The sequence below is a fragment of the Chenopodium album genome, chromosome 16, assembly GCF_948465745.1.
Source record: "Chenopodium album chromosome 16, dcCheAlbu1.1, whole genome shotgun sequence".
NCBI lineage: Eukaryota > Viridiplantae > Streptophyta > Magnoliopsida > Caryophyllales > Amaranthaceae > Chenopodium > Chenopodium album.
This window is the reverse complement of record NC_137849.1, coordinates 2,523,581-2,549,528: the sequence shown is the minus strand read 5'-3', so window position 1 is coordinate 2,549,528 and position 25,948 is coordinate 2,523,581. Positions and strand designations below refer to the sequence as shown.

The following is a 25,948-nucleotide window of genomic DNA, read 5'->3' as shown; positions in this document are numbered from 1 at the left end:
TTGGTGTTGCGGGTTGGAAGCTCGAGTATGTGACGACCCTTGGTTGCGGTTGTTTGACAGGCTAAAGTCGTAATCACCTAATCAAAAATAATACCTAAATCCACTAACTATGTAGATAGGGAAGAAGGGTCGAATCCACAGGAAAACGAGTCTTTCTATTCCTAATTAATTATTAAAATCTAAATTATCAAGTAACCAATTTGTTATTATAAAAGGGAACTAAACTACTAAGAGTGAAAGTGGGAAGGAATAAAAGTAGGAGGAAATCAAATAATAAAAGACCTAGGGCATAGGTTCACCAATAAATAATATTCCAGGGTAAAACATAATAATCAATCACCAATGCATCAATTAATCAGATCATAAAGGGCTTTTTCTATGTATTACAATCACAGAATTAATCTACCGGTATTAAATCTCATCTCTCGAATCTCGACTTAACCATTTATAAATTAACCTGCCTATTGAAACTAGACCTAAACATCAATTCTCATCTCTCGAATCTCGAATCAATATTGTCAAACTCATGCATAAAAGATCAGGCCTAATCTAGTCACAGAGCATTAAATCAATCAATAGGAAATTAATCAAGCTTTGACAATCAACAACAATAAATTACCCCTTCATATTATTTATGGATCCCCATAAACCCTAGAAATAAAACTACTCAGACATAATTAAAACTAAACTAATCAAAGCAATTAAAGGAGACATGATGAAAGAAATAAAGTAAATAGCTGAGATTAAAGAAGAAGAAATCGTTACCAAAGTAATCGGAATTAAAGAGTTGAATTAAGAACAAAGTTGTAGAGAGAGAAAATAATCTAAGTAGAGCGAGAAAGTCTAAAGGAGAAGGTAAAAAAAGAGTCTAAAAAAAAGATAGTAAACTTGCTTAACGGAAAAGTATTTATATTAAGCAAGAATCCTAAACTAAACAAACTTAATCGACGATTAAAAATCTACTAATGCCAACAAGCGCCCGATCGGGCGAGGCACCGCCCGATCGGGCGCGCCATCGGGCGGAGACCCTTTGGGCTACTTGGACTCCTTGTTTAGGCTTGTACCTCGGCCCAAACCAAATATCCTCCTTGGGGCTTTAATCATTCGGTCCAATGCCTCATCTTCTCATAAGTCGAGCCCTTAATCACCGGTTCAATGACTCTAACCGATCTTGGGCCATGAAAGATGGTCATGCTCCTCCAATGCTTGTAGTCGCTCCATAAAATCCCGGGAAAATGCTCCAAGAGTGTAATTCCCTATAAAACTCAACCAAAACTACAAAAACACTAGAAAACACATATTAGTAATAAAAGTGGCTCTAAAGAGCCAAAAACACTACTAATTATGAACAAAGGACGGGGGTAAAATACTATATAAATTGGACACATCATTGTTTAATTGAAGTCGTCATTGTTGATGACGGTGGCTGGAGGAGGGTGGTGCGTGGGCAGAGGGGTGAAGCGACAGGTCGACAGTGAGGTTTGAAGGAGAGAAGTCAGTTTGCTGGTGTTTCTAGTGGAGGAAAACTGAAGGAAATTCGAGAGGATGAAAGAGAAGAGATAGTGAAGCTAAGAAGGGCGGTGAGGTTGCAGAGATCTAAGGGGAATAGATCAATAGAGGATGAAAGAGATCAAAGTGAGAGAGGAGAAAGAGAAGGGGGCAGACTCACTAAGTACATGGGTTGAAATTTGAGGAGAGAGAAAGATAGTGGAGAGAGGAGAGAGAGAGGGGGGTGGTGGGGTTAGGGTGTTTGAATTTTGAGGGATTGATTTAGGGTTTTATGGTTTGAGTATTTGGGCTTTGAGGGTATTTGGGCCTATTTAGGATATCCGACTTTTTTTCGGATATCGGATATCCGAAATCCAAAATTTCGAAATTCCGATATCCTAAATTTTCGGATCGGATGCGGATCGGATTTTCGAATTATCAATTAGTTTTGCTCAGCCCTAGGGGAAGGGGAGGGGGGTCGCTTCCGATGGGAGTAACGAGGAGGGGGGCTGATTTCGGTGGGGTTGGCTTCGTGGGTGGGGAAAAGGGAGGGGGTGAGGTCGCCAGTGCCGGTCGCCGGCGGGGGAAGGGGGAGGGGTAGCAGAGGGGTGGCTGGGTTTTTTTTTTTTTTTTAATAAACTTCCGTTAAGTGGTAGTAATTTCTAACAAACTCTGATTTAGGTGGTAACAAAGTAAAAAAGAAATTTAAAACGGTAGCAAATGTGAATCGAGGTGTACTATTTTTCCTGGTAGCAGATGTCAAAATTTCCTAATTAATTTAACATTTTCAAACCTCTATTTATTTTAAAAAAATATAATGTCAAGTTTTGGTAGAAAACATTTTTATGAGATATTGACATGTGGATAGTAAGGATATAAGCTATAATTACTTTAGTTATAATTATATAGATAGATAGACAGATAGATAGATTAGGAAAATGACCCTACTAACAAGTCACCATATATGTTGATGCATAGTCTTTCTAAACAATTATATGTAAGTGTCCTAAATTGATAATAATTAAGAGAGTTAAACACTTTATAAGGTTAAAAGACTTCTCCTGTTGGCATATGATTTTGGGATGAAACCTTGTGAAGTGGACTCTCTTCCTTGATGACGAGTGCGACCCAGACTTGTATTTAACACACCCAGTCTCATTACTTGCATAGACAGCGGTGGAGCTAGAATTTTTAAGTGATGGGGCCGAGGCTAAGATTATATCTACCTATGTATAATTTTGCAACTATTATTGTATTGATCAATTACATTTACAATATAAAAAAATTGTTAGTTGCAAGATTTGAACTCTTGATATCTTGTCCACTGTATATCACATGACAAAAACCAACTCATCTACACCAAAACTTATGACAAATATGAGCAAATATAATTTTTATCTTTAAGCCAAGGGCCGGGAGACCATGGCCCCCACCAGCCTCCCATGGCTCCGCCCCTGTGCATAGATTAACATTTGATAAAAAGGGTGCCCAAAAACCAATTTGGCCCGAAAAAATAGAGCGAGATTGATTTGGCCACAAACCTCGGATCAAACTAAACGAAAAAAAAAAAAAAATTAATCCAATTTCCGTTTGAGAAATATAAGAAGTCAATTTTCGATTTCATCCTGTCCAAACTCCTTAAAAACATGTCATGGACCGAATAGATTTTAATTTTTTGTTTAAAATTATTAAAAACTTCTACAATGTGTAAATATTACTCCTAAAGTGCTATAAATATTCTTATATTATGAATTACGGAGTATTTTATTTTACACGTTCAAAATAGACATTTATAAAAATCACATTTCTTATATGGAAATTTTGTTTAGAAAAACCTTTTAAAAATTTTTTGGGCAGGAGAAACCAGTTTTAAATTTTTTTTTGTTGAAGACAGCCAAGGGATACTTTCTGACATGGACTCGCACTTTTCCGGCGTTGACCACCCTTTTCCCCTCATGTGTGACTCACGTGACACTTAAATCACTAATCACCCCCTCTTTTCCTAATTCCCCTCCCTTTTCCCTCCAATTACACACTCTCTCTCCTGCTCTATCTCTCTCCTCTCTTTAAACATGCATCTAGGCAATTAATCCCCTCTCTGCCATGGCTGCAACATCATCAATGAAGAACTGAAGCTGCATTCAATTTACAAAAACCTAAAAACAGTAAGTTTTTTTTAAAATCGATTCTTTCTTTTGTTTCTGTAAACATAGCATGGATACTTTACTCTTTTGCTCTGCCATGGCTAAGGACAAAGCAAAGTGGACTGCATAATTGAGAAAGTTTAAAAAGGGGGGGGGGGGGAAACCTTAATTTGTAATCAAGTTTCGAAAAATTGAGAGATGGACAAATTAAACACTTACCTCCGGTCGAAACTTGTTGGGAAAGCCTTCAATTGCTTCGAATTAACTGAAGTCCAACAATGGCGTGTGAGAGCAGAGAAGGATGAGAAAGAGAAGAGAGAGTGTTTAATTGGAGGGAAAAGGGAGTGGAGTTAAGGGGGGGTGCGATTAGAAAATTAGAAATCAGGTGACACGCACATGTGGGAAAAACGGTGGTCAACGATGGAAAAACAAGAGTCAACGTCAAAAAGTATCCCTTGGCTATCTGCAACAAAAAAAATTAAAATCGGTTTCTCCTCAACAAAATATTCACTTAAAAGGTTTTTCTGAACAAAATTTCCTTCTTATATTTATTTTTCATTTTATCTTTTAATTTTTTGTACAAAATCATTTTAAAAAGCCATACGAGTATTTCTTATAAATTATTTTCATTCAGTAATTAATTTTTTAAAAAATTATTATAAAAAAAAGGGGGGTAAGGTCCAAACAAATGTAGATAATGGGGTTTGAACTTATGATATAAAAGTTGTCAAGTGAGTTCTTCACTATCTCCAATAGATAATTATGTTTAACAATAAGACATGTATGTGAGAGTGAGGGATAGCTCAATGGTTAAAGCTTAACTCCCGATTTCGGGAGATCTTGGGATCGATTTTCACCCTCGCCCTTGTGGCTCTCTAAATACCAAAAAATAAAAATAAAACATGTATGTACATACTATATATACATGACAAATTTCTATGGTGTACTTTACATTTTACAAATAAGCTTTATTTTTTCACTTTATTTTCACTTTTTTAAAGATAATATTCCTAACAAGTATCCTAAGATAACAGTTTAATATATTTTCTAAAATGATATAACAATCAATATAATTTTTTTTTTTTTTTTTTTTTGATTCAAAATATTACAATCAATATAATTGATAGTATTTATTTTTACTTTTACCCAATAAAAATTACGGAGTAATCAATAACTGAAGCATTCGTTAGTTTTTAGCTTAAATATATTCGTGCCATTTTTTTGAAAAAGATATAGTACGTGAGGCATTATTTTGGGAAGATTTTATAGATCACGATGGGACCAACGGCTACCCAAATGTGGAATAAAGTACTATATATGGATATGATCAGTGATACAGCAAATAATAAATTTGATGTTGTTAGCTGTATTTCCGAATTTAAGTCACTAATTTCTTACACAAAATAAATGATATAATCAATTAAAGGAGCAGGCGAATCAAAATGCATGGGTATATGCCCACATTTTCATGTATTCTGTTACTTATTGAGTTATTGGCTTGCCCACATGTCTTGTATTATTCGAATCAACTCTAATTTGTCTCCATTTTCATGGATCTTATCCATTCTAAATATTAGGTAAGTATACGATTTTTATGATTCTCTATCTTAGAGTTTATGGTCAGTTGGACTCAATTTATGTTAGAGTACCCCATGTAATCAAATGCCAAGCCAATTGGTTTTTTTTTTTTTTTTTCCTTCTTCCTTTAAGGTAAGATGATGACCTCTCATAAGTTTAGTCAGCTCATCTCCGCAGGTCATCACTTGAGAGTAGAGGGGAGAGGTAAGGGAATCCCCCTACTTCTAAGCATTTTGTAGTTGGTGGGGCTCAAACTCGTGACCTCAAAGTCACAAGGTGAGTTTCCCACCAACTCCACCAAGCTTTGCTTGGTCTGCCAAGCCAATTGTTAGTTGACACATTTTATTAGTTGTAATACGAGTGTCTTTATACTATTTAAAAGTAATACATCTTTGGTGTTTTTTTTTTTAAGTTAAAAAAAAAAAAAAAATTCTTATGTTTTACCAAGACATTATCTTTAATTATCAACAAGTAAAATTATAAGAAGTTGATATTATAAAAATACATGTTGAGACGGTTCTAATAAAATCTCACATGAATATGATTTGTCGTAATTATAAGTTAAAAAAAACTAATCAAAGTAGAATATGTCAATAGCTTAAAAATTCAAAACACGTCTACTTAATAAAACAAAAGTAAATATACGTATTTATATAAATACGTAGTACTTTTTTTCAGTAGTACTCGTAACTAGTAAGTACTCCCTCCGTCCCCAGAACTTCGACCCTTTTGAGTTGATTTCGCGATTATTAAGAAACTTAAATAAAAAGAAATAAAAACATATTGAAAAGATAAATTTACATGGGGTTTGTAAAAAAGTAGAGGGATAAAGTATTAAAAATACATGAAAAAACAAAATTTTACATGGGGAAGCTAATTTTGCACAAATATTGTTGTATATTGGTGGGTATTTTAATGCAAATGGATCGATCATTTTGAAACTAAAATTAGGCCAAAAAGGTCGAAGTTTTGGGGATGGAAGGAGTAGATAAATATGATGGCATAGGTTTTTTTTTTTTTTTTTTTGATAAACGTGAAACAGTAGTTATGTACTTATGTATTAGAAAGACTGAAATGCAGGCTCATGCGTAGGCTTACTTTGTGGTTGGACTTGTTGGACCATGTTTCTTTGGAGTTAAGGTAACAATTAGGGACTAAATTTTTTTACTTTTCACCTTTTGGGACTTGAACTTTTTTTCTTTCACTTTTTGGGACCTATGGTTAATTCTCAAGCAATTTAACCGATCTAGAAAGCTTACTAACCAACCTATGCATTAATTGTAGTTTAAAAAAATATCAGTAATCCAAAGCAAAAAAAAAAAAAAAAAAAAAAAAAAATTGTTATTTATATCAGTTAAACCAAATTTTACATCATAACAAGTCAATAGAGTTACAAATTACAAAATCCATTGACTATCAATTACATGAACTATATAATTGTTCTATTCAATTTAGATCGACACAACTAATTTTGCTAGAATTAAGTAGTTCATTTGATCATTTGAACTATATCATCAAAATTCCACACTAAAGTAGTTTATTTAATTGTTAAACTATAAAATTAAATTATGAGAATTGAACCTTTCCTTTCATCCCTAGTGGAAACTAGGTGCCAAACTTTATACCTGATAATTCTAAAATGATAATTGCAGAGCATAATTGACTAGCCTATAGTTACTGTCAAGCAACTGAATTGTCGAAAGATAAAGAATATGGAAATGAATGGATATGGTTTCAAATGCAATTTTACACCGGCTCGGAAACAATCGTATAAACAAAATAATTCTTAATTGACCCCAAATTGAAATTTGAAATTTTAAATACAAGAATAAACAACTAAATTCAACACTATAACAATATTAAGTATTGATTTCAACATCATAATTCATGAATATCTATATTTTATTTTTTTAAGGGAGAACGAGGAGATTGAAGATGAAGACTAAAAAGTAGGAGTTGAAAAAGCATTTTTTTTTTTTTTTTTGGGTAAAAACGGCTAACTTTAATTTATTATTATTATTATTATTATTATTATTTTGGGAGGGTTGAAAAATCAACACAAATCCTCTTTTGCCAATAAATTAGGACCTAAAATAATTAGTGGACCCCAACACTTAACCATAGTTAATTTTTTCAACAAAATTCTTTCTTAGGTCCTAAATGGTGAAAGAAAAAAGTTCAGGTCCCAAAAGGTGAAAAGTAAAAAAATTTAGTCTCTAATTATTAGCTTAACTCTGTTTTTTTGGGCCAACATAGAGTATTAGTTTGTTATTTGTAAGATTTATTTTCCAGAAATTACAATTCCTTTTATCACTTAATCAATGATTCATTCACTTCTTCATGGAAGAGAGATATATAGAGAGCTAGTGATTTTTGGCTTTCTATCTTTAAAATTACTTTTATGTCCTTATGGTTCACTAAAAATTAATAATGTAATTACAAAAGGTGGGCTTGTAAGGCCCAACTTTATGTCCATTGAAGGAGCTCCGCTTAATGAATAGTGTTAAAAGTTGACTCAGAATGGGTCAAAAATATGATAGATTAATTTATGGCTTGTTTGACATTGTTTTTGATTTTCAGTTTTCTGTTTTTTTAAAACAAAAAACCAAAAACAGGAAACAAGAAAAAGATGTTTCCACTTTTCTATTGTCAGTTTTCAAAATTATCATGTTTTTATAAGTTTGAATATGACATGTATCATATGATTTTGCAAAACAAAAAACCAAAAAACAGAAAACCACAACAATGCCAAACGAGCCCTTATATTTCGAATTTGATTAGCATGTATAATTATTTTTTAGGTTGCACAACCTAAGATAGGAATATATTGGGATTGCATTTGATTACCAATAATCCACTTCAAAGTGGGAAAGTATTCAGCTAACATCAAACAGACATTAAGGACCTTTGTTGCTGATTGGACCAAGCTTTAGCGACTTTGCATTTTTTTTTTTTTTATTCAATTGCTACTAAATATGTTAACAAAAACTTTTACATACCCCCGGTTTACAATAAATTTATTGTAAGTCGGCGGCGCTTGCACGTGTGCGACCATATATTTTTTTTTTAATTTGTATAACAAAACACGTGAAAATCAAAGAGCTTGAAGTTAGAAATCGCAGAACAACAATGGAGGAGAGAGAAAGTGAGAAAACGTAGAGAGAAAACGCGAATTCCAGTACCTTGAGGTTGGAGATGCAAATTGAAACTCCATTGCTAGGTGATTTTGAGAACTCGAATTCTTTTGTCGAAATCGATTTAAATCAATCGATTATAGAAAATCAAGTGATTCCTCATAAATCAATTGATTCAAATTCAGCGCAAACATCCAAATCAAATGAAACTGAAGGTAATTTCTATACAATCAAGTAATCAACCTTCTAATTAATCAAAAGTTACCATTTCTTTCCACAAAAGGTACTTTTTCATGCATAAAAGTTACCCTTTCTACCCACAAAAAGTACCCTTTTTATTCATAAAAGTTACCTTTTTTATCCACAAAAGTACCCTTTTCATTTATAAAAGTTACCCTTTCTACCCACAAAAGTTACTCTTTTCATGCATAAAAGTTACCCTTTCTATCCACAAAAAGTACCTTTTTATACTCAAAAGTTACCCATTTTATACATAAAAGTGACCCATAAAAGAACTGAATTGAACCTTCAGCATCTAACACCTTCTTTGTACTCTTCTTCTTCACCATTGCAAAATCAAACACTCACTACAAAAAATGAAAACAAAATAAAAATAAAAAAAAGTTATCAAACCTTCATTACAAAACGCTGAACATGAGTAAAACATTCTCCATTACAATCTTCAATAGGACACATTTTCACTTTAACTTTTTTCTTATTCAAAGATTTTTTATCCATCAATTGAGTTGATTCTACTAAAAATATTAACAATACAAAGAAAAAAAAAAGGAGAAGAGGTAAGATGAAAATGCAACGAAGAGGAGAGAGAGGATAAGGAGATTATAATTGAATAAAGACCGGAAATATACTCATAGAAAAGAAAATAGGAGAGAGAAAAAAAATCAGAAAGAGCTTCAAGAGCAGAGGAAAAAAAAATCAAAAAAAGGTATTTTAAAAAGTACAAAAAAAAATCCCAAAACCTAACGGTAAAAAGAGAGTAATAATTCCTCAAATTGGGCCGCGCCATACAATAAGTATTGTACACCGGCCTTTTTTTAAAAATTTGTGATATGTTAACTAATCATATAAATATTTTAATTACTACTAAATATTAGGATAATTTTTTTTTTTTTTTTTTTTAACGAGTATATATATTTTTTTGAAAGAAGAAGTGTATTAGGATATTCTTTCAAAAAAAAAAAAGTATATTAGGATAACTTATTATCAATTTATTTATGGTAAGTTTATTTTTTAAAAAAATAATTACAAAGGGTAATTTAAAACTTAAGAACGTATGATTCAAAAAAAAAAAAAAAAAAAAAAAAAAAAAAAAAAAAAAAAAAAAAAAAAAAAAAAAACTTAAGAACGTAAACCTACTTGTCCTGAATTTCCTGCTCTCTCTCTCTCTCGGTTTCTCATTGAAGCGTGCTCCACGTTCTTTATTGAGGCGACTTCAGAAACCCCAGCAGTTTCTGAGGTAAGATGATGTTTCTTTTATGTATTCATCGAATATCAATTTCACAATGTAGGGTTTATTGTTAATTTTATTGTTAAGTGTACTCAATTTAGGGTTATTCTAAAGTTGATTATTGAACTATTGGTTGATTCTTGAACTAGTGTTTATAATATTATGAAGCTTATGAAGATTATAACTAGCGATTTTGTTGCTAGATAAGAAATTTATGTGATTTTTTAGCCTGATTTGATAGTTGAATCAAATTTGCCTTTAATCTTAGGATGGAACTGTGACATTGGGCCCTTTTCAACCTAAAATCATGTGATTTTTGAGCCTAATCTGATAATTGAATCAAGTTTGGTTGCTAATTTGTTGCAGAACCCTTAATGTTAGAATGGAACTATTATATTGGACCTTTTCTACCTAAAATCATGTAATTTTTGGAGCCAAATTTGATAATTGAATCGGTTGTTAATGTGTTGTTGAACCCTTAACGCTAGAATGGAACTATGATACATTGATACTGGACCTTTTCTCCTGGGCGGCTGCCCCTCCTGCCCTGGCTCGGGAACGGGCCCGAGCCATGAAATTAAGCTTATGTTCACAAGTTGTAAAACATAATTTTGAAATCTTTACTTTGAGGAGTTTAATTGGTACTAAGTCGTTAAAAGGAAAAGAAAAGCTTGATTCAATCTTGATTCAGAGCTTAAGCTTATGTGTTCGTGCATTATTTTCTTGAATTAGTTTGATGTTGCGACTGATTGTTTTATCAAAAATTATTCTGATTACAAAGGGAAATTTATCAAAAAATTATTTTGTTTCGCCAAGGTATATTGATGGATGAATTAGTGATGAATATTCTAAGCAGTGATAATCGGTTTTCTTGTTTCAAAATGGATGTGATACCACTGATATAGTAATGTCCAGATATTTGTCCAATTTTACATATTTGTGAGTTTGGAACTATGCAGGAATGGGCGTAGTAGGGTCAGTTATAAGGTTATCTCAGGGCATATTGTTGCTTGCAAATGCAGTGGCGGTATTAAATGAAGACCGTTTTCTTGCTCCAAGAGGATGGAGCTATGCAGATTCAGTTGGATCGACGAACACATTAAAGAAGCGATTTACGCGTCTTGCTTTCAGCCTTCAGTGTTTTCGATTGATTCTAATACTTCTCAACATTGCCTGCATTGGTTACAAGCTTATCTATGGATGATATCACATGGCAATTAATCATCTCATTCTAACAAGACTCGGGATACTCTCCTTTCTGCAGTTGCTCTAATTTTGGCTGAACTTTAGATTACCCAGGATGTAGTTAACAAACACGTAAATGACTTGTTTTTGAATAGAAAGTGAGAAGGTTATGTATTGATCCAGCCGATCTTTTTAGATTGAAATAGATTGCGGAATCTACAGAAATTATACGAAGTAGTATTATATCATAGTAGTAGTTCAGAAGTATAGACGTTAGTATTGAACTGTGTTAAAACATCAAAACAAATACTAGTATAAGAGTTGCCTTCCCATATCATATTGTATTGAAACATATTCTTGGACCACAAATTTTGAACAATATATGATCTGGGTTAGCTGTTACAAAAACTAGTTAATTAGAATCACAACGTTGCTGTCAATAATCCATCAGCAGCACTATGCAGCAGAACACCAAGTATCGCAGCCTCAAGAATGTGATGTAGAGAATGGTAGAACAATGGAGCTCGGAAACTTGATTAATCTTCAACATTAGATGTACAATTCGAATATGATTTGGCTAATGAATATACAAGAATAGCGTCCCATATTCGAAACTGACAGCCTACTCTCGAGTATATACAATTTCTACCTTCTAACATTAAGATGAGCAACTCTGAACTCCCTCTAGAAAAGAAGAAAGAGGAAGGAAAGCACACTTTGTTATGAGCAAAAATGAAAAGGGCAAATGACAAGGATTAAGCATGGTCGACCAATTGCTCTACTAATATAAAATTTCTAAATCTAAATTTGTTAACACAAACCGTTCCTGAAGCTTTAATCCTTGTTTTCATAGGATATATGATCTGCCAATTTTCAGCCATATGGGGGGTCAAGGTTAAGCGGAGCCTTCCTCTATATCAATGTGCTATGCCTTCCCTTCCAACACCAATACCAGCCTTGTCAACCATGGGAACATCATACTGCTGATATATTCGAGCTCGGTTAGCAGCCCACCATTGCTCTGCTTCCTTTTCACTAAACCTCTTTCGACTGCGTCACAGCAAGGAAAAATAGCTTTGTAAATTAGGGGAAAGAAAACTCACAGAACATAAAATAAACAGGTTGGAACTTTCAACGAGCCTAAAATGATTAAATTGAAGCACTGTATTTTTTTGTCTATTGATTACTGCACATTAAGTTTTCAGACAGTGGAAGCATTAAACATAACACTAAGGTAGCAAAACAATGGTTGGAAGATGTCTGCAACAAATGAGCACTGCAAGTATAGAACCTAGCCTTCTTGTCAACACCTAAATATTTACTAGAGAGCTCCACAAGCAAAAAAAACACTCTAAGAGCCTTTATAATCAAAGTTGATCAACATTACAGTAAATTGTAGCAAGCCAGCAGATATCAGGTCAACACAAGTGAAATTCATAATGCATGCGCACACACACACACACACACACACAGAGATGGTGCAACAGAAGGAAGTTAGCAGGAAAGCTACGATAATACCAATCAGACAGCAAAATCAAATTTATTTGTACATTAACAGTGTGTTTGGATAGATTAGGGGGAAGGAAAAGAAGGGGAGGGAGGAGAAGGGGAGGGAGGAGAAGGGGTGGGAAGGGAAGGGTAGGGGAGGGGAGGGAAGAATGAAGAGTTTTCCTTCCAAATCTCTCCATTGTTGGAGAGATCAAATTTCTTGCTATTCTATCCCTCCATTTCTTTCCCCCCCAATTCTCTTCCTTCCTCATTTGCAATCCAAATGAGAGATTATCTATCCCTCAATTTCTCTTCCCTTCCTTTCCCTCTATTTCCTTCAATCCAAACAAAGTGTAAGTGCACATATACCTAACACTGGATTAACTTAGATTCTTATTCAAGAACATTAGCTGTTCCACATATAAGAATATTTCAATCAACAAATTACCTGAAGCGGACGCGTTTTAAATCTTTAATACCGTCAGGCATTGACACAAGGGTGATGTACACACCAGGCTCATCTTGCTCAACCCATTCAGATCCATAATTAGCTTCGCTATCAGATGTTCTGTTCTTATTTTTGCATGAAGCCTCCAACTGACCTGTTACAAGGTTATTTGAGGCACGACTGCTGGGAGTAGTCGATCCATTTGAAGAATCATGATGATTTGACCAATTCAAACCAATTTCATGTACAGCTACTGGACTGTTAAGTCGATCCATTACATTAGAAACATCATTTGACAGATTTGGCCCTGGGGAACCTGGTACAGACGTCTTGCTGTTTCTTACTGCTCCAAGAGGCAACCTCTCAGCCATTTCCTTCAACTAAAACCAGAGAAAAGCAAAAATGATCAAAATAGTATAAATAAACCAGAGAAAGCAAAAAATGATCAGAGTAGTACTATAAATAAGCCTACAACCCCCCCCCCCCCCCCCCCACCTCTTTTTTTTTGGTTACAAATTACGATATGAATAGGACTGGAAATGATAATTTCTCATCTCAGTAGTTTTACTTATATACAGTAATTCCAGCGTCTAATCTGGCTTGTCTTGCTTTTGCATTTTCTGTTTTGATCATACAGACCTCATTGGCTAGGCTCATCAAACTGAGGCATTAGTTGTACTTAACTCTCCTGTCATATCTATTTTGAGCCAAACTATAGATAATCCTTTGTAATTGATGATATATTAATTAGCCACATAATCCTAAACAGACGAAGCACTAACTAGATACTCCCCTCCACATCTATTTAAGGGCATCACTAGATTGTGGAGAAAGTTTTATGCAAGTAAAACTAAAGTGAGTATTTTTAATGGGTAAGTGGGTGAAGTTGAGAATTATATATGTTAATAAAAGATGAGTGGGAGAGTGTTATATTAAAAAATGATAATGTGAGTATGTGCAGGGACCATCGGAAGAAAGAGAAATGATAAAGAATACAAGTGGGGTAGTGGGAGGTAAGAGAAATAATAAAATACAGAGAGATTTATCCATATAAGAAAGTGATGCACTTATATAGGTACGGTCATTTTTAGGTTATAAGTGATGCACTTATCGGGTAACGGATGGAGTAGCACTGTTTATTTTAGATTATTATCATCTGCAGAATATTAATGGTCCAATATAGTCAGTAAAAAGCCCAGCATCAAAGGTACGGTGCTGGTTTAGATGTAATAGTTCTAAGCTCTTACTTGAGATTCCAGCATGAACCCCCTGTAGAACCATCAACCAATAAAGGGCAGCTGATAGTGTATAATTCAACCCTATCAATTAATGGTATACATATATGATCAAGTACATGAATGATCTGACTACAACAATAACATTAACTTATCGGGATACAGATGGAGTAGCACTGTTTATTTTAGATTATCATCAATTATTCGGAAAGTTTGCATTGTATAAATTGAAAATGTTGCTAAATTTGTAAACATCCATCATAGTTCAGCAGAGGTTCAAATCAATAACCATGTCAGAAAACATATATCATATTTTTATGCACTATGAAAAATAGAAAAAGGCAGCTGTTTTTTCTTAGATAGATATTGTATAAATTGCATTATTGCATTTAGATGGTATAATCCTTACTTGTGCTGTAAGTGACTTGATTACTTCCTTTGCAGCTTTGCACTTTGCAGTCTCTTCTCCTGCTATTGCTATAGCTTCCGTCAACTGTTTTGAAGTTTTCTCCAGCTCAACATCTTGAAGTTGTGTTTTCCGTGTAAGTTCTTCAACCTGCATTATGAATCAGAAAAGGCGATTAAAAAATGCAACATTTTATATTAGAATATGATTGCATTGCTGCAATATTCCTCTTTGTTTCAAAATAATTGCACCATTTTGACCTTCACATTTGCCAATGCAAGACTTTGACTCTTTATATATGAAATCATCGGTCAATAGAAATTAGACACGTTGAAAATATACGGACAAACCCTATGTTTTCAATCGCAATGTTGGGGACTTCACACTTGCCAATGCAAATTCTATTAAAATCTTAAATTATACATTAGTACAACTTATAAGGTAATATTTTGAAAGTATATATCGAAACGAATTTAATAAGATCCCACATGACTAAATTATTTCAAACGTATAAATCATAAAAGACGGGTAAAAAAGAGTCTGTCAATAGTGTAAAATTCCAAATGCTGCATTAAAAAAGAACATAGGAAATATATATTAGTAGAAAATTTGGACAAAGTAAGACAAGTGAATTCTGGCAAATGTCAAAATGGGTGCAATCAGTACACAAAAGAAAATGTCACAACAGAGACCTGGAGTCATCTCAACATAAACCCTTAAGATGAAAGAGCATACCATCCACATTGAAAGAATATCCCAAGAAATCCAAATAAAAATAAAAAAAGCAGTTTCCCAAGACAAGTGGGAAAACTATCGAATTCGAAGTAGCAAAAAATGTAGTCATTTATGCAACCCTAAGGTCATTCTTTGTAAACTACAAAAACCCACATAATTGCCCCAAAAAGCACCTCCAAAGAGGTTCAAACTTATCCCTCCTATAAGTCAACACAACAATCTGGAAATGGCCAAGATAACAATAGGGCAAAGCAGGCTAAGTTTTCTTCATTCACCAGAACATCTGTGCAACTATTAGAAGGGTGTGCTTCCGACCAAAACAACAGGCTCCTTTGCTGGATCTTTATTTATCAACTAAGGGGATAAGCTTCTGTAGGAAACCACCAAAAGAACTCCCACCACCAAATAGCTGTTCATTAAAACCAAAGATCCCAAACTTGGGCCCCTTAAAGAGGCCTATAAACCAAGTTGCATCTAGGTCACCTAATTTTCCTACAACACAGCCACATCAAATTGTAGGTTCCACATACTACAATACAAGTTCCAGAGTCCCAATACTTTCAAGGATACAATATGGTGCTCTCCGAATAGCTAATACCTCTGACATACTAGAAATTGAAAATGTAAAAAGAAAAAAGTAAAAAATATAACGATAGGAGAAATTCTTTGTGAGATATGAGTAAATGTTACTTCGTTATAAGCTAGATTTTTTGACAGAAAATACAACATCTGGCATTCAGAGTCTCAACAGAGAAAGAGGAAGAGAAAAGGCTCAGGAATACATTCCCCTTGGAAAATTATTTGTGTACAGCAAAAATTTATATAAGTTGACCTTCCCATAGTAAAGTAAATATAACTTTTTACAATTTATTACAATAAACTTTGTATCTAACAAAATGTATTAGTGGCATGTAATACTCAATCTAACCAAATTTCTCATGACATATGTATTGCATGTCTATGCTATGTTTAAAGGGGCAGGGGGGGTGGGAAGATTCATTTTAGTTGGGAAACTACATTCTCTCAAAGGTCATTTGACCTTAAAAGGGGCAAAGAAAAAAGAAATGCCCTGCATCGGCTGCATGCTAAAGAATCATAACAGCAGCTTAAGTGAGAATTAACAATCACGTGTACCTGAGCTCTAAGTTTCAGAACTTCTTGACTGAGATGATCATTGGTCCTCTTAGCATCATCCAAAACTTTGTTTGGTGAAGAAAGTACTACCATAGTTGGACTTGGTGTCGCAGCTCGAGGAGGGCTAGAACGTCTTGATGTTGGTGAAGTTGCTCGAGAAACTATGCGTGACCCAGGAAGAGAGGCAGAAAAAAATTTCTTCGATGACCCAGATTTGGAAGTGCTAAGTGCACCCCAATGAGTGAATCCATTTGGAAGGGGGGACACACGACTGCTGTTGAATTCTAATTTCTTGTTCCTCTTGAAAGACACACTTTCTGTTTCCTTGAAGGAGTCCATTGGAGAATACTTACCTAGCGGCACAAGGGCCTGTGGACCATTTTTGTCCTCATTGTCAAAGTTCTGGTTACCTCGCTGATTCATACTTCCTCTCCTACTCAAAGAAGAGATAGAAGATGAGTCATTTTCTATGGATTTCCTTAGTTTTCCAAAGCAATTATCACAGACACGATAAGGTTTATTAGGATTAGGTGCCATTGAAGCCTTAAGGGACTTTCTGCTGCTGCATGAGTGACAAAATACAAGGCCACAATTGTAGCAGTTGTGTCTTTTTTTCTTGAAATTGAAAGCTACTCGGCATCCAGAGCACAGAGACTGATCAACACCTGATACCCACTTATGAAGACAAACAGCTGCAGTAAAATTTGTTCCACATGCAATACTTTTGACTTGTTTGTCTTTCAATGCTTCAACTAATGTCGGGCTATTTTTGTCATCTGTGTCCCCATGACCTAATCTACCATTTGCGCCCTTTCCCCAGGTGTAAACTTCAGTTCTTGAAGTTAAAGCAGCAACATGATAAGCCCCACAAGAGATCTCCTCGACAAAGCTTTTTACAAGCTTTCCATCTACTCGAACAGGTAGCTTCCCGTCTGCTTGAGGATTTCCTAATTGACCATAGACGGGACTACCCATTGTGTAAACCTGGCCAGTGGTTGTAAGTGCGACAGTCAAGCTATGGCCGCAAGCAACCTGACAAAAATTGGGATCAACCAGGGCTGCAACACAGGTAGGCACAAGTTTTGCTTCCTTATCCCCATGTCCAAGGCGACCCTTATCCCCATCACCCCAAGTGAACAATTTGCCTGACGAGCAATTGCTTGAACTTGAATTTCCCACCATAACTTCAACAACTGCAGCAGTATGCCACACACCACAAGCTGCACGTACCGTTCGCAAGCCCTTTAGAGATTCAACTTCTCTTGGAGCAGAAAAACTTTTACGATCCCCATGGCCAAGGACACCGAAGGTTCCATCACCAAAAGTGAAAAGCTGTCCAGCTGAGGTTACAATGGCAGTATGCCAAGGTCCACAGGAAATTGAAGAGACATGTATGCCTTCCAATGGTCCAATCAACCTCTTCGGGATCCAATGACTCATTTCATCACCTTGTCCAGAAAGACCAAAACTGTATTTTCTGCCACCCCATATGTACAAATCACCAGAAAGTGATACAGCACAGGAATGATTTTCTCCACAAGCGACAAGTTCAATATTGGTGCTCTTAAGAGCATCGACAAGCTTTGGATGTGAGACATCAGAATCCACACCATGACCAAGTCTGCCTCCTGATTCTTCTCCCCATGTGAAAACTTCTCCTTGTTTTGTCACCAAGGCAGCATGCCTTCCACCACATGCTATATTCTGAACATCAAGAAGTACAGCTGAGTCCAATGTTTTAGGCCTACACGAGTCCAACTTCACACCCAAAGAACTTTCAATTCTATAGGCTCCACCACCAAGAATACCATCTCCCGAGCCTTCCCCCCAAATGTAAACATCTCCTAGAGCATCACCATCATCATGACCAGAGCCATGGCTCGATGAGCTAACAGCACTTGAAAGACTCACACGAAAAGTATCAGCACCATTGCATTTGCTGCGTCCATTTAAGCCATCAAAACCTCCAGAAGAAAAGGAATGGACAGAGCTAGATGCCGATTCTGGGGGCATAAAACTTTTTGCAGGTACTGTATACAAAATTGCATCTGACAGTGCAGTCTCCAAGCCATTTTTTTGAGGACTCTCGTAGGGATAAAGGGGATCCAATCCATCCTGATAAATATATAAAAAATAAATAACAAAAAAAAAAAAAACGGATCTCGTTATTACACTAGATAGTCAAAATTCAATTAGGTGATCAGCAATTAGGAAACTGCAAAAGACCACCTTTTGTGAACCATCACCACTACCAAAGGGAGAACTTAAGGGAGAACTCCTCTGGGTTTGAGCTTTTGGACTATTTGCTTCAGACGAAAGTCCACTTCTTGGATCTACTCTTGGTCTTCGATGATAACGTGATATTAGTGCTTTTAGGCCAGTAAACCAGACTTCAGCTTCATCTTTATCCTTACAAATCTGCAAATGAACATACCATATTTTTTATTCTTTGTTCTTCAACCTACATAAAAGGTAAAGAGGAAGCCGGAACCAGCCTCCTCAACTGGAGGCTATGACAACAGTGCATGGTCCCAGAAGAGTGGAATAGAGCTGGTGCCAGTGGTGCCACTATACCAACTCTTCAAGCAGCCAGCAAAATACATCAAAAAATCAATGCAGTATTGCAGATAGAAAGATGCAGATTAGAGATGGAACCATTCCATCCATATAGTAGAACAGATCAAAGACCCGTAACAACTCTTAACAGGTACCATAGACACCTGGATGCAACTAGTCACAACTTAACTGCTTCTTAATTCTCTACCTCACGTTACAAAGAAACATTTGGGTAGATCAGACCAAATACAGATGAAACTCCTAAACACAGTTGGGTTTCTCCTCTAACCATCCAAGCTTCTTGTCTTAGATTTTAACGACGGAAAATAACTTTGTGCAAGATGCAGAAATTAAGTATCCATTAAAGTTATTTGATCCACAACTTCATCCTGGAAGAACCTTGTGATGACTACTGATGTCCAGCATCAAATTTCTCAATATTAAGCTGCTGAAAATCCTACACACCCTAATTTCTGGAAAGCACTCCACAAAATATTGGAGTTTGGGTTTCAACATATCTTGATTCTTCACTGTACATTTACAATGTTAAGGTACGAAAAAAGGTGGAGGGGGAAGAGGGGTAGCCCCTACCAGGCTGTGAAGGGATAAAAAAAAAAAATGTTTATATAACTTGGTTTAGATCAATGTGTGGCATGTTCAATGAGTAAAAATAATGCAGGATTCCAGAGGTCCCGGGTTATAGGATCAGAAGATTATTTATGTTTTTGTTTGCTTCTCTCTTCCTAAGCTCTCTTTTAATGTTCCCTTTCTCCACCACAACCCCCCACCCCCAATTAAAAATAAAAAATTAATTGGTTTCTTTATTAGTTACCAAGTTACATAGGATTGATTATTTATGTTTATGTTTGCTTCTCTCTTCCCAAGCTCTCTTTTAATGTTCCCTTTCCCCACCACCACCCCCCCCCCCCCCCCAAAAAAAAAAAAAAAAAAAAGTATTTGTTTCTTTATTAGTTACCAAGTTACATAGGATTGACAGGACAGATTGAATTAGACAAATGTATATGACCACTCAAGGAGTTCAGTAATTTGGTTGCTTTCATCTAAAACAAAAGTACAAAGACAGAATTAACGGAGATAACTCACCACATCCAAAGAACGATCACTGTATATAAGAGAAAATGACTGATATTCCTTCTCAGGTCGAGGATATCTCTGAAAAATAGGCTGCATAACAGAGCTTTTATCAGTATAAGCTTAAATCTGTAATATATTCATGAAATAATCAATACATGTGTCTTGTCTTGACATCCAGCCAAGTAAAAATATAGATGGTGGTAAGGGAGGATAGAAAACCTCCCAAATCTCAAGATAAAGTGTGATATATAGTCTGACATACTGTTAACCCAGCACACTGTTTTCCAGTAAGCAAGCAAGAATAGGGGGAAATAAAAACTCTACACCTATTGGTTGAAAGATGCATAAGTATTACATATTGATGCTGAAAACTCCCTCAAACCCTTCTCCTTTCCTTTTCCTAACACCAATGTGTTTATGAGCGTAAAATTTTTTGGACAATACTTTACAGAAGCTAGATACAAATACGCAACAATATCTCTACAAAGCATGAATCCAAGTACATGTCCAGGGCATAGTGGGACAATAAAGCAGATTGCAGATAACACAATAACATTGGTAATATCTTCAGCAGTTAGAAAAGACTTAGCAACTTTCGCATTATTCAAATTTGAGAGTCAGTTCATCCTAAAGTTCAATGATCTATCACAAATTAGCTTTAACCCGCCCCTTTTTACACAGTACCCATTTATTTGTGCTTGAAGTATTCCGTAAAAGTCAATGGCATATACACATGAGAAACCTTTTTAGAATGAAGCAATACTGCACTAGTTAAAAAAATGTACTACCTTGAGGTTAACCAGTACCACTAAAGCATTGATAATTTGCAAACAACTGCACAAAGTAGGCCATAACATTCAAGATGATGACAAGGTGAAAAATGCTTACTGTGCGCTGTCCAGGAATTATTCTGGAAACATGACTGAGCTTTAGATGTTTCTCCTCATTCCCAGAGTACCATACTAGAACAGATTCATCCTGAAATATATAAGATTATAAATTATGTAACAACAGCATTAGACATACAAAAGATTCATCTTTCTACAGCTCAAAATCAGGATAGCATTTAATTTGAAAGGTAAAACACGTGAGAAATGTATATTATTTTGTTGTATAAGGATTTAGGTTAAAGGAGAAACTGTATGAGAACAGATATATTAGTCATAAGGATTAAATGTACTGATGAATTCTACACTTTGCCTTCTTTTACAAAAGTTACACAATGCTCTTTACTATTCTTCAGTTCACTGACAAAAGTAACACAAATCAATTGATGAGGGAAACAAAAAGAAAGAAATTAACTCAGATAATAGAACGATTACCCATGTTACTGAGCTACACAATCCACAAAAGACAGATCATGTAAAGATTAAAAATTACTATGAATATAACATATTTTCCAAAAAGTACAGCAACATTCGTGCACAAAAGGAGGATTAGAGAAAACACCTACAGGACCTTCAGGCCTCAGCAAATAATTTTAAATCGCAAGAACTTCCAATCAATTGAACCATTGAAAGTTTCAAGCACAAAATTCTACTTCCACACATGAATTGCTTAATCTATAAGATATGGAAGCTCTTGTAGAAATCATTGCAACATTTCTCACTGGTGTTTATACGACTATTTATTCATGTGGGAGATGCAGCTGCACCAAACAATGCCAAAAATGAGAAATCAGGGGAAAGGTAGTGCAAGGAATATAATAATAGAGCCTAAATCTTAACCTTTGCAGCATCTTGAATTAACACTTTATGTTATATGTTGATTAGTAATAGATTTTAGTGATTAAATCATGTCCACGTGTATAAGGTACAGCATTCCCTTCAAAAAAAAAGAAATATTCTTCTATAATTTAATGACATCAGTACCACTAGGATTTCAGAGAATGTAAGGATTAGTGGAAGCAAAAACAACAATAAATAAGATATGAACAATCAAAAGTGCGAACAAGTACACAACAAATGCAATTTTACATGAAAAAAGCCTCCCCTCACCAAAAGAGAGGAAAAACCATCAACTTTTGAGCAGTAACTCCCTTTAGCGACCTCTCACAGCTTGCCCACAATTACAATTTCCTCAATCAGAACTCTCATGGTATTTGTAATTCACACCGGATTTTAGAGTAAAATTGTTTTCTTCTAGCTAGGCACACAAGAAAAAGATCTCCAATCCCTCTTTAGTCTTTAATTAGAGGATGGAAATCCTAGACCATTAATCAACTTCGGAAACTATTCCAGCATCTAAAAATATCTAGTACAATATATATATTAGAACATAAAACTGTATCCTAATCAATTTATAATAAGGCAATCGTTTAGTTCCCAATACAATCAGAACTGAGAAATTTGCAACTTGCAAGCATACCACAAAACCGCAAAGTAAAACACATCATGAAGTCAGTAGCATCTGCACTGACATGCAGAAACTTGCACCAAACGTGCGGGCTTTCAAATCACAAGCAGTAGCTCTTGTTTGCCTCAGGAAGCCTTCAGAAGGACTAGCCACTTTGTGCGCAGACGTGTAACTCATGTTTGTCGAATATTCTCACTTACCTACAATCTCTATCATGACTCTTAACTACAAAGTAAAAATTCAAACCCACTATGTGTCCCAATTCCCCGTCTTCCCAAGCTTGTCAGTTGTCACAGTGTTGGGCTTACCTTAGTTAACAGGGGAAGTATCCATCAAAAGGTTTAACGTTTAAGGCTACTAATGTTGATTCTGCATTTACATGCTCAGAAGTAAAAGGAAGGGCACTCCATAAAGTATAAGCAGCAATTTGTGCATCAAGATTTCCATTATCATCACCAGAATTACAGGAAAGTATTCATCAAAAGGCCCAAGGCCATTCATGCTGTCATGCTGATTCTGTACATGCTCACAAGTTTAAGTGGCACTCTAATGAGTAAAAATAACATGTGGTTTTACAAACCACCACAAAGATAGTATAAGAAATCAAGTCTCTTTGAATTATCTAAAAATGAAGTAACTAACTAAAAATAAAAGGAAAGAAAATATTCTATGAGAATCACAAGAGAACAAATAATTATTGATAAAATGACAAGATAATTTCAATTAAGATACAAAGTCAAAACACATAAAATTACATAAGAAACTGCAGAAATTTTTTATAGAAAACGATAAGCAAAATGTTTCAGTACAATAGATGCCAGTTCATAAACAATCTATGTTCAAGAAATGTATGCATCCATTGTACCAAGATATACATCATACATAGTGCAAGAAAATGAAAATGTGAAAGTGAAGATTTGCAATTCATAACAAAGAAAATATTAACCATCCAACAAGATGTAGAAATGAGCTAAATTTACAGAAGTTCTATAAAATTAGCTTACATTAGACAATCTGAAAGGGCAGAACTTTGGCTTTCCTCTACGCCCGTACTTCAGTAAATTTGTTCCCTTCTTCAGAGCAGTGATTGCCTACAATAGATAAACAAGTAAAGTGGCTTTCTTTAGAAACTTGGAAATTTAGCAAGGAGAAAAGGATCAGTGCATAACAAGAGCTTAACATTACCAATGAAGGAATGCTTAAAAATTTATAATAATAAAAAAAAAAAAATCAAAAATCAAAAATGAAAAATAAAGTTACTCCTGTTAGACAATCTTCAAGTTTTCAAGATTAGGAAATGTCAACTCTCTAAGCTAGCAAACACAAATCATCCATTATTGGTTGCCCTCATTTTTTAACACGTCAATACAAGAATGCATTTTATCAATCTTTTTCTTACTGGCAGTTATAGAAACAAATCATTTATTTTACTAACGGTGAGTAGTGACATGTAGAAATGAAATTAACACTGTATAACATACTTTTGATGGATTATATCCCACCAGGGCATCCCCTGTTACAAAAATGACCTCTTTGCTATTGTTGGTCCTCGTATGAACAGCAGATGCAAAGAAGAAAATGTATAAGATCAAACTGACCGAAGAGATTAATACTATTGACGCAAACCATCCCCTAAGATGCACTAACCTCCATCATTTGCTAATAGCTGTCCATCAGTTACATTTGGTGGAATGAGTTAAAACATGAACAAGCTCATGCAAGGTCTGGGTGGTATGGGTACTTGTGGGCAGAATGTCAATACGAGACTAAATTGGTTTCCACAAACTCATCCTTATCCTCCAGCCATTTGATGTCATGAGGTTCAAATTTTCCACAATTTTAGTTGATTAATAAGGTAGGCGGTCCAAAAAGTGAACATCAGCAGTATGATAAAGCTACATAATACAATATGTTCCTAAAAACATCATATATGATATTGAAATGATATGATGACAATCTAGATTAGCTAAAATCCTAAATCATCCTCATGCTACAAATATGAACCGTTTTTTACGGAAACTAGAGCCAGCAATCGTAACTATGTCTTTTCACATAGATTTATAATCATTGAGCTTCATTATCCAGATATTCCAAATCATTCACTCTGATATTACATCAAACAACGACCTCACGAGATGCCGTGGCTCGAATTTAGTAAAACAGTTAAAACTGCTCCAAATGCCTCCAGTTTCAAACAAACAACCATAAGAAAGCATTATAACGTGTTAATCGTGGCAAATTGAAGACAATAATTGAGAATATAAATATTCAAATTATAAAAAATTTCGAAATCACAAGTAAACGTGCCAGCATCTAGATGTCGTTTAGTACGCCCAAATTTAGCAGAAATATATATATAGAAACAAATAATTTCTTCAAATACAACGAATAATTCTTCTCTTACAAAAATAATACTAATATTATATCCAAAAATTATCAGAATAATTGCAATATGATTGAGAATCTAGTACGCAGAAATCCGTACCAAATAATGCATGAAATCATCAAAAAAAAAAATATCAAAAATAATATAAAAAATAAAATCAAATAATAAAATAGTGAAATTACCAACTCAATATCTCTCTCCACAGGTCCAGCTCTAGCTTGATCGGCATTCATGGTAGTCTACCTCCAACAACAGTAATCACCATTCACCGACCACTTTCTCTCTCTAAAACCGCAAATTCCGCCATAGTAATTCTACTCAAAATCAGTCATCAAAACACTCACATTTTGTGCTTCAAACAGTTCACTGAGCTTCAGATTCATTCAAATTACAGCTCAAAAATGGAGAAATTCGCAACAAAAAAAAGAATCAATGGAAAAAAAAAAAAATCGATAGTACAAATTTACAGCAAAAAGCAGAAAATTAGGGCTAAAATTCGATCGAAGAAGCTGAAGAAGAGAATATGATGAATGAAGTTAGGGTTTCGTAAGAGAAGAAATTCGAGGCAAGTGGAGAGTATCAAAGAATTTGGGGAAGAATTGAGAGGAGAGAGAAAGAAAAGGAAAAAGAAAAAGAAAAGAGAGAATTTTTTTTTTTTTTTTTTTTGAAGTATCAACAGTGAGTTAAAAAAGAGATGGGTCCTTGAGCTACTGGAAGGAGTCAAAAAAAAGTTGGGAGGAGAGAGAAAGAGAGAAAAAGAAAGAGGTGATTCAGCTAAGTATAATTAGTATTAGTAATAAACTAATAATAGTCAATTAGATTAGACTAATACTAGTTGATTTAGTTATTTTAGTTATTATTTTGATCCTGTTTATAGTTAATTATTTTGAAGTGTTTTACTTAAAAGTTTGTTGCAAGCTTGTTATGTGTAGCGTATGTGATCTTGTACTCGGTATATATTTACTTATAATTTTATCGTTTTTTTTTAATTATTATATTTTCCTAAAATGGAAATGTCTTGATACTTGTAATTAAGATATGTTTAGTATGTTTGATATGGTTAAATAACAATGTTACTCTTGAACACCCATCTCACCTAGCAGCAATCACTAG

General features: G+C 34.7%; 1 protein-coding gene across 1 annotated transcript; it reads right to left on the bottom strand.

Moving 5' to 3' along the window:
- Positions 1-11,214: 11,214 nt before the first annotated feature.
- Positions 11,215-25,641, bottom strand: LOC145586061 (PH, RCC1 and FYVE domains-containing protein 1-like). The gene is made up of 9 exons (XM_081642781.1): positions 25,018-25,641; positions 23,454-23,540; positions 20,983-21,072; positions 20,104-20,184; positions 18,673-18,861; positions 16,444-18,558; positions 14,578-14,724; positions 12,934-13,313; positions 11,215-12,047 (listed from the first exon to the last, which is right to left on the bottom strand). The coding sequence occupies exons 1-9, from the start codon at positions 25,066-25,068 to the stop codon at positions 11,915-11,917; spliced, it is 3,273 nt and encodes a 1,090-aa protein (XP_081498907.1). The 5' UTR covers positions 25,069-25,641; the 3' UTR covers positions 11,215-11,914.
- Between the last annotated feature and the right edge of the window lie 307 nt (positions 25,642-25,948).